Consider the following 19,140-nt stretch of genomic DNA (forward strand, 5'->3'; position numbering starts at 1 on the left):
TCCAATTTTAAGCATTGCTTTTGTTTCCTTTTTTTGGTTTAACTTACTTTTTGAATATGTAAAATAATTACCTGATTCTAAAGTCAAAACTACGTAAAAAGGTATACTCAGAGGAGTCTCCCTTCCATTCTATCACCTGATCCCAGTTTCCCCTTTCCACCTCCTATAAATAACCATTTTTATTAGTTTCTGGATTATCCTTCAATGTTTCATTTTGTACAAAAAGTAGCTATCATATACACTGTTCTGCACCTTGCCTCACATAATATATAATGACGGTCATTCTCTAGCAACACATAGAAATATTCCTCATTCTGTTTATAGCTTCTTAGTACTCCACCATGTACCATAGGTTATTTAACAATTCAGCTCTTCCATGTTAATGGTATTTGGGTTATTTCTAGTCTTTTGCTGTTAAAAATAATGCCACAGTGAATAACCTTGTGCATATATCATTTCAGATTTGTACAGATGCACTTTTAGTATAGATTCCTAAAAATGTGGTTGCTGAGTTGAAGAGTGAATGCATCTATTTGTAATTTTGTTAGAGAGTACCAAATTCCCTCCTTAGGGGCTGTATCATTCTACATTTCCACCAGTAGCATATCCGTGTGTCTCTTTCCAGAGCCTTGGCAACAAAATGTGCTCTCAGACTTTTGGATTTTTGCCAACACAGTAAGAAATGCTATTTCAATGTAATGTAATTTGCTTTTCTTTTTTGAGTGAGTTGAGTATACATTTTAGCATTTTAAGGGCCACTTGCATGAATTTTTTAAAACTATCTGTTCGTGTCTTGTGCTCATTTTTCAACTGGATTTATGTCTTTTTATTTCTAGGAACTCTTTATATATTAGGGAGATTAACTTTTTCCTGTGATATAAGTTGCAAATATTTTGTCCAGTGAATCATTTGTCTTTGGCCTTATTTATGGTATTTGGGCCATGAAATTTTTAAAAAATATCTTATGTAATAGGATTTATGTCTTTTATTGATTCTAGATTTTGAGTCATAGAAATGCTTTCTCCACTACACCCATGAGTGATTATATAGAAATCTACCCATGTTTTCTTCTATAATTATAGGATTTCCATTTCGTAATGTTTAGTTAGCTGACACATGTGGAGTTTATCTTGTTGTGCAGTATAAGCTATGGATCCAATCTTACCTTTTACCAAATAGTACCCGCTTGTCTCAACAGCAATTATTAAAAAGTCCATTTTTGCTGTTATTTTGCTATGTATTATCATGTATTAAATTTCTTTATGTACTGGATTACTGCTCAAACTTTCTATTATGTTCCATTAGTGTGTCTGTCTATTCAGGCACCAATTCTACACCATTTTAATTATGAAGGCTTTATGGTATTTTAAATGTCTGGTAAGATTGGCCTCTCCTCATTGCTCTTCTTTTCAGAGTTTTCCTGGATATTCTTGCTTATTTTTTTCCATGTGAACTTAAGAATCAACTTGTCTAACTAAAAAAAATTAAAAATTAAATTAAAAACAGAATTTTTATTGGAATTATGTTAAATTTACAAGTTCTCTTAGGCTATGTCTTTCATTTGCTTGAGTCTACTTTTGTGTCTTTGGGGGGTATTATAAGGTTTCCTCATAGAGTTTTGCGTATTTCTTGTTAACTTTATTCCTAGGCGTTTTGTAATTATGGTTGCTATTACAAATGGGATCTTGATGTTCTCTTCTATGTTGGCTTCTAACTGGTTCTTCCTTGTATTTTCAAGGCACATTGACTTCTGTAAATTGCTTTTATATCCTGCTAGCTTACTGAATCATCTTTTTGTTTGCAATAGTGTTTCCACTGATTTGCTTTCATATTCTAGACACATCATCATATTATCTACAATTCCCATACGTCTAATTGCTTTCCTTGTAACAATGCTGTGTCAAATATCTCCAACCCCATATTAGATGTTGTAGTAATAGTGGGTATCCTTGTTTTGTTTCAGACCTTAGCAGGAATGCCTCCAGTGTTTTCCCAAGAAACTAGGAAGTAAATAAGATGCTCGTAAGCAAGATGCTTTATAATGTTAATAAAATACTCTTTTATTCCTTTTTGGAAGTTACTTTTTTCTTAGGAATACATCTTGAATTTTCTCAAATGTTTTTCCAGCATCTATGGAGATAATTGTAAGATTTTTCTCCTTATATGTAATAATATTATTAAATATATTAATGTATTTCCTAACATTGAATCATCTTTGCATTTCTGAAACAGTTTCCATTTGGTCATGACATAATGTACTGTTTGATTCCGTTTGCTAATATTCTGTTTAGGATTTTTGCATTGATATGCATTTATGCAATCTCATAAATGAGATTGGTCTGTAGTTTTCTTTTTTGTACAATCTTTATCAGATTTTGGTTTCAATGCTAAATTATCTCATTAAAATTTTTTGAAGTTGTCCTTTTTCTGTGCTTTAGAATAGAATTGGGATTATACGTCTTTAAAGAATCCCATTTGAAACCATCTTGGACACTGTTAGGGAGAATTTTTTTTAATATTCTATCCAGTATTTTAATTGTTTTCAGCAGAATGGATAGTCTAAATAAACTATTCCTTCTTTTGTCCTGGGGGAAAATACTCCCACCTTTCTTTACCTTATTTACTCCTTCTAATCCTTCAAGACATTGTTCACTTATAATCTGCTCTAAAAGTCTTCTCTCAACCCACCAGGTTGTGCTAAGGTGCCTCTTTTCTGGGCTGCTACTGGACATTATTCATTCTTGCATAGCTGTATTATACTGAAATAATCCATTAACGGTATTATTATCCTCCATTAGCCAAAAGTTTCTTGGACCAAGATCCTGTATTGCCTCCACTTTTTAACTTCCAGAGTCTAGTGACAAACACAGTGCCTGACATATAGTAGGAGCCTCAATAAATATTTCATGAACTGTTCTTTGATCAGATCCACGCCCTCCTCCCCACACACACCTGTTTCTTCTCCAGTTCTTATCTTTGTAAATGGCTGTTCAATTCATCCAGGAGCACACAGCAAAAATATAGGAGTCATTCTTGGCAAACTGTACCCCCTCATCTTCAGCTTGTAATCAATCACCAAGTCCTATCAATTCTGCACTTAAAATATTTCAAATTCACCCACTTCTCTCCCTTTATATGCCCACCACCCTAGTCCAAGCCCCCATCACTTTTTGCCTTGATCTCTTAACTGCTGTTTTCCCTATTTTAATCCTTGCTCTGCCCCTTCTGTAATTCGTTTTTCATCAGAAGGCCAAAGTGATCCTTTAAAAACACAGATATGATGATGTCACTTGCATAAAACCTATCAATAGCTTCCTATTCTTTTGGGATAAAGTTTAGAATCCTTAACATATCCCCCAAGAGCCTGCCTGATGTGGAGCATCCCTACCTTTCCAGCCTCACCTTGTGCCCTTTACATCCTTATCATTCTGGCCTTCTTCTCCTCTTCCAACTTCCTAAGCTGTTTCCCTCTAGGAATCTTTGAATACTCTTGTCCACTTACTGGAAAGCCCACTCCCTGCACCTCTTCCACACTTTTGATCTGGTTGTACCCATTCATCTCCCAGGTCTGTGCTCAAGGAAGTTTTCCTTGACCTCCCAGTCTTATTGTGGTCCTCTAACGATTAGTCATATTACCCTCTACACTTTTCCTTTATAAAACTTACCACTATTGTGATTATTTAGGCATTCAGATGATTCTTTAACTAATGTTTATTTCTCACACTAAACTATAATTTCCCTGGAGACAGGGACCCTGTTGATCAACAGCATCTATCAAAATGAACAGCACAGTGATAGGATTTAATAATTATTTGCTGAATGAATGGAAGAATGAATGAATGAACAAAAGAACTAATCATTGAACTCTGCGCAAGAAGCTTGAAGGAACAAATTCCCTATTTCCCCTCCGGGGGGAGACATACTCCAACTAGAAATGGCATAGGCCTCAAGAGAGACAAAATTCTGAGATCAACCATGACTTGCTGCTCAAGCCCCTGAAATTGATTCAGAGAATCCAATCATTTTCTCACTAGTGGGACCCTCCAGATCCGTCTGGACCACCCAATGGTACCACGCAAGTGGGCATTTCTTCTGTTAATTTCTAGTCCTTGAACAATCTTAAAATTTCTTCTGCCAGAGTTTATCCAGTCTAATCTTGGTTTGCTAGGTAATTTAGCTATTACTGCCCACATTCTTGGAAAAATAGTATCATGTATATGTAATTTAAATATGATTAACATTGTTATTTGTTATTATCATTATCATCGTTATTTGTATTTTACTATTTTTTTTTTTTTCAAAATCCCTCAGGCAGTCTTTCTCTATGAAGTCTCAAAATGTTTTAAAATTTTTCTGATAGTGGAAAATATTGGTAACTCGTAGGGCCAAAAAAATAGTAAAACATTGATGAAAATCTAACTTAAAAAACGCAATGATTCATAAGTTTCCCTGAGACTTGGGAAAAGTTAAAAGGAAAAAGAAAAAGAGCAGAGTTTGAGTATTGAGGGCATGTCTGCCTCTGAGCAGTTTCTGAAAGGAGTCCTTGTTTAATCCTGATGCCACATCTTGCGAGATTACCCCTGCTGCACATTAATACTGTTCTTTTCTTCGCTGAATTACTTTCTCTAGGACAATTTTTAAGTGTATAAAAAGTTTCATGAGGCTTACATTATATTTCTCTGAACTTTTTTTTAAATTTTCCTTTGCTTTATTTCCAAAGCTTCCTTTCAATTTTCCTTTTAAACGTGCCTCTGACTTCTTTCTCAGGCATCCCACTATTCCTGTCTTTGGGAGGTCAGTTTGCTTCAGTTCAATCCAGTCTGCATTTATCTAATACCTACCGTGTGTTTGGGACTGTGGCTCTGGGGGGAGGTGAGTGCACGAAATCCGAGCCCTGCCTTAGGGGTGCTTAGCCATGTAACTGGGAGGACTAGACATTTGGTATTCTCCTGGAACAAATACAAAATACAAAGATGACATAGATAAGAACCTACATTTATGTAGTTTACAAAACAACTTTTCACAAATATGATCTAAGTTTTGTGAAATTTACCATTGTGTAGGTGTTGTTACTCTCATCCTGTTGCACAGATCAGTGGACTGAGACTTCAATAATATAACTTGCTTAGACAGGTAAAGTGACTAGAGCTACTATCAGAACTGGAACCTTGGTCCTTATGGTGTTTGCATGATTTTACATTGTTTCTAAAACAAGGAATACGCTGTAAGCCATAACCCTAAAAATTGAAGAAATTCAAAGTAAAGGGAAAATACACTATTATATTAATGAAGGAAAGCTATTTTTTTGCAACCAGCCTGACATGGATCTTATTTTCTCACCCTACTTTGTTAACTTTGTCCTATCCCCTCTCTCTCCTTCACTCTTAGGGTACCTTAAACTTCCTTTTGGTTCTTTTCTTTTTCTTTGGTGATGGGAGAAGAGCTTATCCGGAAGGAATCACTTCTTACTCTAGGAAGGGTGTCAGGAAAACTGCTATAAACATCAGCCATGTGGCCCCTGAAGACAGACGAGACCTTTTTAGATGGATTAGTAATTGATGAGTTCTGGCCAGAAGCCAGAAAACTATTGTGAAAGGCATTGTGGTACCACTTGAGAGGTTGCGAGGCAGAATTCCTCTCCTCCAGCACACTGTCACTCTAGAGGATCACACTCAAAATCAGGAAAGGGTTTGGAGCTAGCAGGTGAAGAAAGGAGTTTTCCACTCCAAAAAGGAATTGCACAAAAGCCTGTGACCATGAGGTAGCTACAATGCTCAAAAGAGCAAGACACCCAGATCTGTAACTTAGGACAGCTCAATGGCGTCTACCCACGGAGACTGGCTACTAATATGTGCTGAACAGTGATAGCAGCAATCGTTACAAGCAAAACATCACTATCAAATTTCTAGTTCAAGTTCGTGCCAAGGTCTGAAAATAGGAACACTAGTTGTACTGTCAATCAACACCATCTAATGAACACTTCTTGAGAGCAGAACTAGAATTAGCAGGGGAGAGAAGAAAAATAAAAGTCTTATGAGAGACACAACACATTTTAAAAACCAAAAACAACTCAGGGAATCACTTGTAATCAAAACATGAAGATCAGTAATAACACACTTGAATGTATAGAGATGGAGTTGGGATATTGAATGCAAGATTCATGGGATGTGCTCAAAATACCACTTTATTTTTTGGCTTTTTCCATCTTTTAAAAATATTTACTGGGAGGAGATAATCTTCCCCTCTCCCTGAACAGAAAATTGGGCAGATTCCCTAACTCTTTGGTTCATTCTTCAATAACTAACAATCTTTTAAGTAACAGTCACTTTAAGCCAAAAAAGAGAGTCTTGATTTTGTAGTTAGAATGTTTCCAGTTCAAGATGATAATCAAATACTTCAGTCTTCATTCTAAGGTATTAGTCTAAGACTTCTCCTTCTCCCCCTTTCCCACATAAGGCCTCCTGTGGCTGGTGGCTGCTTTCGTTCAGCTTTCCCCTCAACGTACCAGGTAACTGCTATTTGATCTGCTGTGTAAAAGTGGGAGGAGGCAGGACAGCTAAGGGAATAGGGCACTTCTGTTTTGATACAATGAGTTTGTACTACCTGGGTCTAGCAGATGGTTAAAGTTGACTCTTTTTCTTGTAAGGTGCTTTTAAAGGTTCTTTGGAGATTCCCATCATTAGATACCTCTCACTTGAGTCCCTTTGGCCTAGACAGATGCAGGTGGTTGCCTGCAACAACTTTTGTGGGTTCTAGGATTCCTGTGTTCATCTCTAGCTTCTGGTCACTGGGTCCCTCCACACCTCTGGACAGCCCTTTTGAATAGAGCAGAGGTAACCCCATGCTGACTGTCATTTACATGGCCCATATCTGTCCAGGGAAACATTTACGCATTCATCATCCCTACCGAATCTAGGAGTACTGGCGGATCCCAGCGCAGCCACCCCTGCTTTGTAGCTACCGCCCTCTTTAATTTACAGGCAAGAGTCAGTGCAGTTCTCTGTCTTTTACAACTATGGGAAACAGCGTCCAAGTTCTCTGGTCCCACAGAAGCCCCTCTTTAGGCTTGAGAAGAGGGATGCAGCACCAGTACTACCTCTCGCTCTGAGTGGAAAAAGGGTGGGAACTTAACAGCACAAACAAATTTCTCTGCAAGAAACCTCTTCACAGACTGTTTCTTTCTACACTCTCTTGATCTCACTGTAAAATACAACTGTTCTTCAACATTGACTTACTACATAAAAACTTTATTGAAATAATGATCACTAATTGAAATCAACTATTTACAAATCTGTCTCCTAACCCTTGACAATAAGGGAATGTGTCTCTCCATCTCTATCTTCCCTGTACTGCTAAGCACAGAGCCTGGAGCAAAGCAGGCCCAGTAAATGTTTGATGGATGTGTGAATGAAAGAATCTGAAACCTCCTTTGGTTGTGCAGTGGCTTCTCAGAGACACTATAAAAGAATCTTTATGGATGGCCTATTTTATCACTCACTGCAAAACTAATCATTCTTATATTCATAAGATGCTGGGAGTTTCCCAGAATTTATACACCTTAGCATTTACCAACCAAGAAATTTTAAGAGATGAGACAACACAGGGAAAAAAATTCATCTTTTTTCAAGGAAGAAATGGATAAATAAACATGAGATAGTTCAGGTTTTTAGAAAACTTATGGGATGTCAAATCAAACTTTCTTGAAAAAAATTTCCCCAAAAGCTGCAAGAACTGTGAATATTGTCTGAGTAGTTTATTTCCAAACCCTAAAGCTGGACAAAACAGCAAAGAAACAAAAAATTAGATGTAAAATAATTGGCAAAATGCTAATGTGTTAAATATAGGTGATGGGTATAAGGAGTTCAACACACTATTCTGTCTAGTTTTTTGGTATACTTGAACATTTTTATAATACAAATAACATTAAAAAATTGAAGCTGGGAACAAGTGCTGTCTTTACCCTGCTTTAGAAAAGAAGTGCCAGAAGCAAAAAAGGAACAGAAACTATGTAGACTTTGCCATTTTATAATTAATTGAATTATAATGGGGCCTTCACAAGTCCCATTAACATAGCAGTATTATGATAGCCATAAAGCTGTTTTTATTTGGATTAGGGAGTAAAAATTGTAGAAGCAGAAAGTTTTGCTTAGGAATTAGGTAGATTCAGAATTTATAGAAATAGAAGGATATTTAGAGATTATTTCAGCCAATGCTCTTACTTTACAAGTGAGAAAACTGATGCCCAAAGAAACTGAATGAAATAACTATCAATCTCAGAGCCAGAACAAAAACCTAGGTCTTCGGTACTCTGGTTTCTCTTTCTACCACCCTGGTTGGCACATGACATTGAACAAGAGCTGCCAAGTTGTGGAACATCAGAGAAGGGATGGATACCACTCTTAGTGTCCAGTACTTTCATTTGCTGGGTCCTTTGACTTTATCATTCCTGCTGATATGATCAGTGGTGGGGACTGCCTTCTTTTCTGCAGTGGATTCTCTGAGACACAGTGTTGGGCCCAGAGAGCTAGACTTAATAAGATGAAAGCCAAAGAAGCAGTCGCCAACCCCTCAACAGGTCAGTTGTGTGAAGCTTATGCTCCACTTGGAGAAAGCCATGGGTGGTGCCAAGTGGAGCATCTCCTTCCTTGATCCAGAGAGAGGGAGGCTTAGCAGGCCCGGGCCCAGGGCATCATGGAATGGAATTTATTACATTTCTGCCTCTCTTCTCCTTAATTCCCCAGCCAAGTAGGATCCACAAGGGTCTGGGGAGAATATACCGTTGGACTATTAATGTGAGTCACACAGTCCTAGACACAGGCATGGGAGTTTGAGAGGTACTGACTGAAATGAGGTTAGGTCTGGACGAGGCATGTGGGTGGCTTGACTTTTCCTATGATCTTCCCTGCTGGTGACCGGGAAGGACTTAGGTTCACAGAACGAACTCCCCCATTTTGGATCAGCACCAACACAAGTATCTCTTGCCTCTGTGTTTGGAGGTTTAATGTCCTTTAGAGCCCTGATACAGATTTCTGGTTTAGAAGCAATGGGCACAGAATCAAACTGTTTCCATTCACTGAATTTGGTCAAATGCCTTAGAGTAGTTCGAGTAGTTGGGGATGGGGAACTCTAGCCTCCATACAATCTCATGCAGGTTCCTTCAAGCTTTCCCAAGTAAATCTATGAATTAAAAACAATGTAGTTAACATGTAGCTACAGCTTCAAGTCAACTCCCCGGACCCTCTCCCAGTTAGCCGGGTGCCGCTAAGCCCCTCTTCCACAGAGCTGCCAATGACCAAAGCAGCCTTTAATCCAGAGTCTGGAATTGATGGTTTGCAGTCTGAATGTTGCCTGCTTTTAAAAATGATTCTTAAAAAAAAAATGTTGCCAACATTTGCAATTTGGGAGAATTCACTTTTTTAAAAAATCTGGTTTTTAGCTTCTTTTGAAAAATTGGACAACCTCCCCACAGCAGAGTGGCGGGAGGTGGGAGGACATGTTCCTGCATGGCAAAAATCCTTTGCCCTTGGAGCTCAGAGGAGGCTCACTCCACAGACAGAGCATGAGCCATCTCCTCACTGATGTACGTGAACTACCTGGGCCCTGCTTTACTTTCAAACTGGTTAGATTTTGTTGCTTAGAGCAAGCCTTGGGGAGTGGTCGCTGGGGTACTCAGTGGTTAAACAGGCTGCCGGGTAAAGCACCGCACTTACGGTCTGCCTTTGTGGGCTGCTTCACTCTTTGCATGCACCACTACGTGCTGCTGGCTTCAAAATGTTTTTGCTTGGAATGGAAAGCACATCTCTCAGAGGTGTCAGCATCTCTCTGGGTGGGAAGGGATATTGTTAGCATGTGCATCTTTTTCAGGCCTCAACATTTGTGCTTGTACACCTCTTGGGTGGTTATCTTTGGTATAGTTCCCTTTGAGGAAGGGCGGACAATATCCAGAAGTGTTCCAAGAAGCATAGATGCGTTCCAATATTATGAATAACGCTGGAAGTCTGTGTTATTTGCCAAAGGCACATCTAACAGTTTAGTCTCCTAAGCAACTGAACCTGTGTAGCGAATTTGGGAATAATCGGAGAATAAGGTGCCCAGGCCAGATCTCATATGCACACAGCGGGAAGCAGCGCAGGGCAGGGACGGCCCCACTGCAGGCCTGGTCCACGCAGGCGCAGCCCCACAGACTCGGTCCAACAGGCCGGCCGGTGAGCTTTTTGCCCATTGTAGCTCACTGTGGAGCTCCACAGCGGCCGAGAGCACCACATTGCGCCTGCGCTCAAAGCCTCCGGACGAGACGAGAAAGTACCCGGTTAATTGGTAGGATGGAGGCTGCTTCACGAGTCTGCGCAGGCGCGGCCCGCCTATGGACACTGGTCAGTGCGCAGGCGCCCTTTCTAGTCGCGCTTCGCAGCCTGTAAACAGCGGGGGGCCAGCTGGAGACAACTTCTGCTTCCGGGTCACGAATTGACAGCGGCTTTCAAGAGCCAGCTCGGCCCCGCGGGTCGGTGAGTGCGGCCTCGCTGCGGGAATACCTGCAGCTAGGTTCCCTAACCCGGGGCACTACGCTCAGTAACGCATCCTCCACTCCTCTCTTGGGTCCGCGAGCCCTCGAGGCAGAGACATCGTTCCCGGCCTTGGGAGATCGGGGCGGGGGTTGGTCCGCCTCTGGGGCTCCCCCGGCGCAGACTGTGCGACCCCTTTTCAGTACCGGCCCCAAGAGACCTGCCGGGATTGCTGCGATCTTTGGGGAGCACTCGTGGAAAGTGACACCACACGTCCTCGCATTTCTTGCCCTTGCCCTCCGCCCCTTAGCCTCGGCGAGACAAAGCTGCTGCGAGCCCTCCCCCAGCAGGTGCGGTGGGGCTGGGGGCGCCTCTGGCTGCCCGAGAGTCTCCCCGCCCGGGCGGGAACCGGGGCCTCGCTAGCACCGGAGCGGTTGAATGTCGCCTCTCTCCCGTTTGCTTTTAGCTTCGCGATAAAAATCCCTTGGTGTTTTCTCTGGATCGAAGTGAAAGAAAACGGGGGAGAGAGGGCTTTCAGCTCCAGCAGACGAAAGGGGCCACTTGGGGTCAAACCGTGCACGGGCTACCGTCCAGAGATAGGTCGAGTTTAGATTTCCTTGACCCTTCCTGACAGTGTTGACCCTTCCAGAGTGTTGTCATTGTGCCTCGAAGTTTCACTCTTCACCAGGAGCTTCGAGGCAGCAGCAGAGGACCACTGGTCATATTCTGAGTTAGGAGTTCCTAGCCGGGAGTCCAAGAGTGCCCCAAACATGATTGCAGGGTTTCGTTTCTTCTGATTACCATGGCCCAGAAACGGTTTACAGCACCACTTTGGTCTAAGCCTTCCACTTGAGAGGCTCTGTCTTCTGCCCCCATTCTTGGAATCGCTGACTCAAATGCAATTCTGCCTTTTTTCCCTTTTTCCTTGCAACAAAGAAGTATAAGATACAGACCCTTGTCTCTGAGGAGTTTAGTGGCTGCTGGAGAGATTAAAACATATGCCAAGTCTAAACTATCTAGAAAATTTCAAAGAGACATATAAACAAATGTATAAGCTTATTCATTCATAATAAAGTAGGGGGAAAGGATACCCAATCTGAATCATTGATACCTATGAATTGAATATTTTTAACTTGCTTTCTATTAATTAGTACTGTATACATTTTAAACAGATAAATGTCTACTGATTAGCAAAATAGAAACTATTAGAGTTTATGGTATATTACATAATGTATAAGGAGATACTCCATCACAAAAAGCAAAAATTGCATAGTATGAAATGACCAAAATAATTTTAGGATTTTTTTCTTAGTAATCATCATATGCATAACATGTTTAATTGCGACAAGTCTTGAATTTTTTAGGATCCAAAGTAATAAGCTTTACATTGGTTCAACAGATATTTATTGAGAACCTGCCATGTGCCAGGCACTATTGAAAATAACACTATATTTGCCCCCAAGGAGCTTATAGTTTAGTACGAACAGGAATTCCTAAACAGTTACACCTAGAGAGCTGATACTGCATGCTACATTTTCTCTAAAGTTTTTGATATATGATTTTTCATAGAAATGCTCCGCCTTGTTTGCTGTAATTTTAAATGTTCTCCAACTAGTATATTGCTCTTATACAGTCAAAAGTTTTATCATAGTTGAATTAAATATACTGCATTATTTTCTTCTTCCATCCTAGAACTCTCTTGTTGTAGTTTCAACATATATTTGCCGAAATCTATTTCTCAGTTGTCATAAACAGCCAGTTATTGAAATTTTTAATTCATTTTGCACTTTTAAATCTGCTTGTTTTCCTACAATTGCAAGCATATGTCATTGGTGTGAACTTTTAATTATTTTTCTAATTTTATATAGATGGCTCCAGAGTAATTATACTTGTGCGTTCCTTCCTCATTTTAGAATATTACCTCAAATAGTTCCCATTCTTTCTTTGCTGAAGACATTTAAAACTATTTCACAGATGTCTTGTGATTATTAACATAGATGTATTTGTTCCATAGCCTTTTCCCTCTCTTCTCACAGGTAACAATCACTTCCATACCCTTTAGTCAATCAACCAATATTTATTAAATACCTACTTTTTGTGAGACTCTGTGGCTGTCCTTACATGGGCAAAAAAGTAGAAGACAAGGGCCTTGCCTTCCAACTGATTACAATTTAAACGGAGAAACAATATGAACATAACTATAGTGCAAGGCCAAATGTAACAAGTAACCTAAAGGTGGTGCTGATAATAAAGACCACAAAATTCAGAGGAGGAAAAGAGTGTTTCACGGCACCTTCAGCCTTAAAAACTCTCCTTCCTTGCCTAGTTTTGTTCTGAAACCACAGAGTTCCTTGGGGGGTCTTTGGGCCTCTTGGGGAAATCTTGTGCTAGACCAGGTCAGAGAGTAGAATTGAGGTTCCGAGGGTCAGAGCATTTGTATCCAGGTTTACCCAGCTCCCTAAGCAACTATTATAATCTATTTCCTTATGATTAAGAAAAAATGATGTTCATTAATCACTGATCTCTTTGAAATCTGCTTTTAGTATTGGGAAGGCCTCAGAGAACTCCTGACTCTAAGGACATGTATGCCCAGTGATCTTGTGTATGCCTAAAACTTCTTCGTTTCAGGCAGTTTGGAGCATGTGAACATACTCTGAGCCTTGATGAGTTCCAGTATGTGGTATATTATGCAGAGCATTCAGAGCAAATACTCTCTCTCAGAGCGCTTAATCCGAACAATCGCTGCCATTCGGTCCTTCCCACATGATAATGTAGAGGACCTCATCAGAGGGGTGAGTGTGCTGTTATTGACACAAGAGTCCTTTGGGAGGTTAAGTGGGAAGGTTCCTGGGGAATCCTAATAGATTACAGATTTGCGGCTTTGACTCAGCACAAGATCACAAAGAGTTTTTACAATCTTCTTAAATGTATTAACTTGACCATTACAATATATTTTCCCTGTGCTTTGCTTCTCTTCCCCTCTCCCTTTCGCTTTGTGCATCTGATATTTTCTTCAGGAAATATGTTCTAGATAACCCTGGTCTCATGTTCTTTGTAAAATCTCTGTTTGGATATGGTACATATGGGATCCAGCAAGCTCAAAGTCTTCTACATATGTGGTACAGAGGGAGGAGGGAGGCGAGCAAAGCAGAAGTGGTTTTCAAATCCTTGTGGTTTATGATAATTACCTAGAGAGCTATCACTTGCCTTCTGTCTTAACAACAGTTGCCACTTCTAGTTCTGTAGAGATTATCAACCCCTAAAATGCATGGTAACTTCTGACTTAAGAAAACACCTTAACTATCTGCTACCTAATCACTGCTATTCAGTAATTCTGTTATATGACTAGTATCCTAGAAGGTCTTTGATACCTTTTTCTGTATATTATTCCTGTTGAAGAGAAGTTACAGGGTAATTTTTTGATCACTGCAAAATGCATCCAGATGGTTACTTCTGTGCATTCTTTTTAACAACTTATAGAATCCTTATTTACAGCCTGGAGCTCTGTAGCTGCTTCAGAGTTGTATGGCACAGGTGTGAGAAGAAAGTCATACAGCATTAGCTTGTTCTCAGCAGAAGTGGTATCAGAAGACTCAGCAGTAGAAACTTTGTCACGTTCTAATTCTAGCTCTGCTGCTGAGTCATCCAGTGACTTTGGTCTGACTGTGGTATCTCCATCTCCTTTATCATATTAGAGACAGAAGTACCAGCAGGGGCTACGTGGCAGGGAATGCTGATACCATGAGGCTACTTTGAAGATGTTTGTAAACAAAAAGATAGTGTTAAGATGACCTTACTATTAGTGACAGTCATCTGTTGAATGGCAGAAAGAACATGCCAGTCTCCTGGCTTCAGTCTGACAGACTCACTTTCCTGACTTTTTCAGAGCATGGTGGCCATAGAAAGTGGCTTGCTTTTCCAGCTTTCCTGCCTGATGATAAGGTTCCCACTGCTTTTACACATAAGGTTATATCCCCAGTGATGTCCAAATGACAATCTTGAAGGCTACCTTGTGGAGAAACTTAATAACTTTATCTAAGGAATTGACAATTCCTTTCATTCATCTTCAGCGTATTCTCTTGATTTGGATATTAGCATTATAATATTATTTAATTACAGTCATGCATCGCTTAATGATGGGGATATGTTCTGAGAAACGTGTTGTTAGGCAATTTTGTCGTTGTGCAAACATCATCGGTGTACTTACACAAACCTATTGCTATACCCTGCTACACACCTAGACTATATGGTACTGATCTTATGGGACCACCATCGTGAATGCAGTCCATTGTTGACCAAAACGTCATTATGCAGCGCATGACTGTAATAGGGATAGAAACTGGGACCAGTAGTATGTTTACAGTATGGTCAGAGTTAGACCCTCTTCCCCCCCCCCCCGGACTCAGTTCTGAGTCTCATCCTGCTCGGTGAGCACACTGATTGAAGTTTCCTCTGCCCATAGGGAGCAGATGTGAACTGCACCCACGGCACACTGAAGCCCCTGCACTGTGCCTGCATGGTGTCGGATGCTGACTGTGTGGAGTTACTCCTGGAAAAAGGAGCTGAGGTAATGTTTTTAACACTGTCACATTAATGATTTACTAAAACTTGAGCTTCACATTTTCTTAAAATTTCTTGTCTCTTCTCCCATCTCTTCCCACTTTCTGGCTCATGGTAGCATTGGCATAGCCAATATTAAAGCAAAATGTAATCATAAATACATAAAATGATCCTAAGGATTTCATTCCTTTGCTTTCTTTCTTAAGCTGTCCATGGCTCCAGGAAGAGGGAATTTTATCTCCCCTTTCTCTCCCAGCCTTCCTTCTTGGGTTGTTTTTATTTCCATTTAATCCTCTCATTGCCTGTTGACTGTCCAGGAGCTGTAAGTGCAGAGGCTCCTCAATTCTGATTAAATCTAAACCATTTGAGACCTGCTGTGAGACGTGCACTTTTAATACCACTGTCACTGGGAGATAAATATCATTAGGCAATCCCTTCCTCAGGAATCGGCTACTTGTGCTATTTCTGCCCACTAATTATTTTCTGTTTTAGAATATGTTGTTCCTGTCTTCTTTCTAATGTGAGTATCTTAACATAAAAAGCATAGATTAATTTATGTTGGCATTAGCAAGAAGCAGGAGAATATAATGAATCTTTAAAAGAATAGACTCTGGAGTCAGACTTCATGGATTTAAATTTCAGCTCTGTTACTTCCAGTTATGTGGCCTTGAACAAGTTACTTAACCTTTCTTTGCCTCAGTTTCCCCATCTGTAAAGTGGTGATGATAATAGTATCTTCTTCATCAGGTTGTAAAGTGTTTAGAACACTGGCATGTAATAATTGCTAAGTAAGTGCTTGTTAAATAAATTAGCAGTTTTGACTATTTGTGAGCAATCTTGAAGGTGCATATGCTGAGGTGCTATTTGAATCAGACATGCCATGAAGATGGCGTGCAGGTCCCAGACACACTGGTCAGTAAGCCTAAGGGGCCAGCCCCAGCATCCTCATCTCCGCAAACCCATGTTATTCTCTACTTGTCATTATCTATTTCATAACTTTTGTGAGTGACCCTGAAATGAAAGCCAGTGATTAATGCCAGTGATGAAAGTGAAAATATCCTGGAAAAAAAAAAGTTTTTAGCTAAATAGAAGGTTAAACTCAGTTAAATCAGTTTTTATTGCATTTTATGGGGGAAGATAATGCTATTTATAAATTTGGGTTTGAAGTCTTTGTAGCCTTCAAAACCTATGGGTGATGCTGATTTTTAGCAAGCCAGCTGCTTTTCCAGCACTGGCAGATTTGTGCTCTTTCCTCTACATGCTTTCATCCAGGTTCTCTTGTGACCTCATAGCATATTTTTGCAAGGGGCTGACTTGGATTAACAATTTGAGCTTCTCTACATGGATAAAGAACACAGCCAAGCTACATGGGCAGAGTCTGGCCTGACTATTTTTCAGTCTGGTTGTCATTAGCCACAGGATAGAGTGAGTCGGAGTAAGTAACATATTCCAAAACCTTTACTCCAGCTAGTAAATTCAAGCTGCTTTCCAATAAATGTCTTTCAGACTAGTTACAAGGACTTAGTCTTCATCTTCTCTTTCTTTACCCCTTACTCCATGGTAGAGATTCTAGTGAATAGTAAATAAGAACATAGCAGCAAAAATCAAAATAAGGCAGGCCAGCTAATCAACGCACATAATAGAGTGTTCGTTGTTTGGGGGACAATTCTTTTCCTATTTGCTAAGCTCCTGTCATGTCTCCCTCTTGACCACCAAGACTCCCTGGGAAGTGCATGTTGACCCTCTTGTTCAGAACATTACATAGCAAAGGTAGTAGATAAACACATGCAAGCTTCTTTGCCCACCTGTCTTCCTCCGAATACTCTGTCTACTATAATATAGTTCCTCTCTCTTTACAGGTGAATGCCCTGGATGGTTACAACCGAACGGCCCTCCACTATGCAGCTGAGAAAGATGAAGCTTGTGTGGAGGTCCTGTTGGAGTATGGTGCAAACCCCAATGCACTGGATGGCAACCGAGACACCCCACTTCACTGGGCAGCCTTTAAGAACAATGCTGAGTGTGTGCGGGCCCTCCTAGAGAGTGGGGCCTCTGTCAATGCCCTGGATTACAACAATGATACCCCACTCAGTTGGGCTGCCATGAAGGGAAATCTTGAGAGTGTAAGCATCCTTCTTGATTATGGTGCAGAGGTCAGAGTCATCAACCTAAAAGGCCAGACACCCATCTCCCGCCTGGTGGCTCTGCTAGTCAGGGGACTTGGAACTGAGAAAGAGGACTCTTGCTTTGAGCTTCTCCACAGAGCTGTTGGACACTTTGAATTAAGGAAAAATGGTACCATGCCACGAGAAGTGGCCAAAGACCAGCAGCTATGTGAAAAACTGACTGTTCTGTGCTCAGCCCCAGGAACTCTAAAAACTCTCTCTCGCTATGCTGTGCGCCGTAGCCTGGGACTCCAGTATCTGCCAGATGCAGTGAAGGGCCTTCCACTGCCAGCTTCTCTGAAGGAATACCTGTTACTTGTAGAATAGCCTGGAGGAGACATTTGCACCATCACGCAGAGAACTCTGGGTGAGATTTTTCCCTGCAGCACTGTCTTTGTCTTAGAAAACAGGAAAAGCTGTTGTTCCTGTTGTGTGGTTTATATTTCGACGCAATGTGTCACAACAGTAACTTCTACATCACCTCCCCTCCCCAAACCAAGCAACCAAACAAAAGAAAAATCCCTCACTTGTGTTTTCTGTTTATTGCTTTCATGGCTTTTTATATCGTACCCTGCAAAAGAAGAGGTCTCCCCCACCCTCCCCTTTAGGGAAAAAGTCAACAGTGCAACTAAATTTCTCTAGGAAGATGAAGAGTATTTAAAGAGCGTGTGTTTGGTTTTCCTTTGGGGACATGATTAATGTTTCAGAAGAATCCTTCTAGAAGCATTTTAGTTGATCTGTGAAGAAGTTTAAGAAAATTCCAGCTAACAATTGTGGCCCAAAGATGAAGATACTACAACATCAAATGGTGTGCAGATTCAGAATTGGGGCTGCAAGATAGCCCTAGAGGGCCACATCATGGGGTGTTCAGAAGGGACTGGCCCCCCTTTTCATCATCAAAGAAAACAGCAGCCTTTGCCTCTTTTCCATGGGTGTGCCCAAGGGTTACAGTAGTGCAGCAATGTCATTTCAGAAAGATTGTCTTGCTGTTTTCCACACAGTAGACGAGATAGCAGGTTCTAAGCAGTCCTTAGAACTCTTCTTCTAGTGCAGTTCTCTCTCTTCCAGAAAGCCAGTTTGCTCTAATGGCTTCACAGGCATTTCCGGAACCGTAGGCGGAGGTGTCTGCTCTAGGAGAAGAGATGGGCTGGGCTGCCTTTTCCCGTGGGTCTTCTTCATTCCCTATAGCAAGCTCACTCTACTAAGAGTTTGGAGTTATTTTTCTTTCCATTGTTTTGGAACCTTTGCTTTTGACTGATCTATACAAGACATTGGTGGAGTTGGGGAGTAGGGAAAGAGCGTCGTTAAGAGCTTCTTTTTAGATGGCTCACCTACTCCAAAAGGATCTGTTTTAGTGAACAATAGTCAACAATACCCTTCCTTTTCATGTTCCTAAACTAGATCAAATTATTATTGATCTTAGATGACCTGTATGCAAATTTGAAAAACTTTTTTTTAAACTGATTGGGAACTACACATAAACATGAACGGAATCTGCTGACACAGCTAATTTGAAAAAGTATGTCTGCTTTTGTCCTTTTGCTGTTGGTGTTTTTTGCTCACTTAAGAAAAAAAGAAATAAACAGTTCTAAAAGCAAGTCTGGCAGTTTCTACTGTTCCTACTTTCTCCACATTATTTAATCACCCTGAGCCCCAGTGTCCTCAACTCTGAAATGGGGTTTGCACCACCCCCATCATAGGTTGTGTTGAGGATTCAGTGATAACAGTGCTTGACATTATTATTATTAATTTCCCTTCCTCTTAAAGAACTGTACAAAGAGCATTTGGCTGCTTTAATTCCAGACTCTGACAAGCCTTCTCAGTCACTATTTAGAACTTGTCGGGGTACAGCAGGAATACTTTGGAGAGCCAGCACAAGTGCTGTACTAGAGATAATCCCCCCCACGCCTCGT

The 19,140-nt window shown here is 40.6% G+C and overlaps 1 protein-coding gene across 3 annotated transcripts; it reads left to right on the forward strand.

Annotated features, from left to right (window-relative positions):
- The first annotated feature begins 10,438 nt into the window (after nt 1-10,438).
- ASB8 (ankyrin repeat and SOCS box containing 8) lies at nt 10,439-18,843 on the forward strand. 3 transcript variants are annotated; one of them, XM_058558399.1, is made up of 4 exons: nt 10,439-10,505; nt 13,131-13,294; nt 14,965-15,069; nt 16,922-18,843. In XM_058558399.1, exons 2-4 carry the CDS (start codon nt 13,166-13,168, stop codon nt 17,552-17,554), a joined length of 867 nt encoding a protein of 288 aa, XP_058414382.1. In that variant the 5' UTR covers nt 10,439-10,505; nt 13,131-13,165; the 3' UTR covers nt 17,555-18,843. The 3 variants fall into 3 exon arrangements, with proteins under 3 accessions (XP_058414382.1, XP_058414384.1, XP_058414383.1); XM_058558400.1 differs by having other exon boundaries at nt 10,454-10,505; nt 13,135-13,294; XM_058558401.1 differs by lacking the exon at nt 13,131-13,294 and having other exon boundaries at nt 10,441-10,505.
- Nucleotides 18,844-19,140: the final 297 nt, after the last annotated feature.

Source organism: Diceros bicornis, chromosome 17 (assembly GCF_020826845.1).
Source record: "Diceros bicornis minor isolate mBicDic1 chromosome 17, mDicBic1.mat.cur, whole genome shotgun sequence".
In the NCBI taxonomy this organism is placed as follows: domain Eukaryota; kingdom Metazoa; phylum Chordata; class Mammalia; order Perissodactyla; family Rhinocerotidae; genus Diceros; species Diceros bicornis.

Coding starts and splice junctions, on each gene's coding strand:
- ASB8 (XM_058558399.1), top strand. CDS start 13,166: ATGAGTTCCAGTATGTGGTATATTATGCAGAGCATTCAGAGCAAATAC. Junction 13,295..14,964: donor TAGAGGACCTCATCAGAGGG/GTGAGTGTGCTG, acceptor CTCTGCCCATAG/GGAGCAGATGTGAACTGCAC. Junction 15,070..16,921: donor TCCTGGAAAAAGGAGCTGAG/GTAATGTTTTTA, acceptor CTCTCTTTACAG/GTGAATGCCCTGGATGGTTA.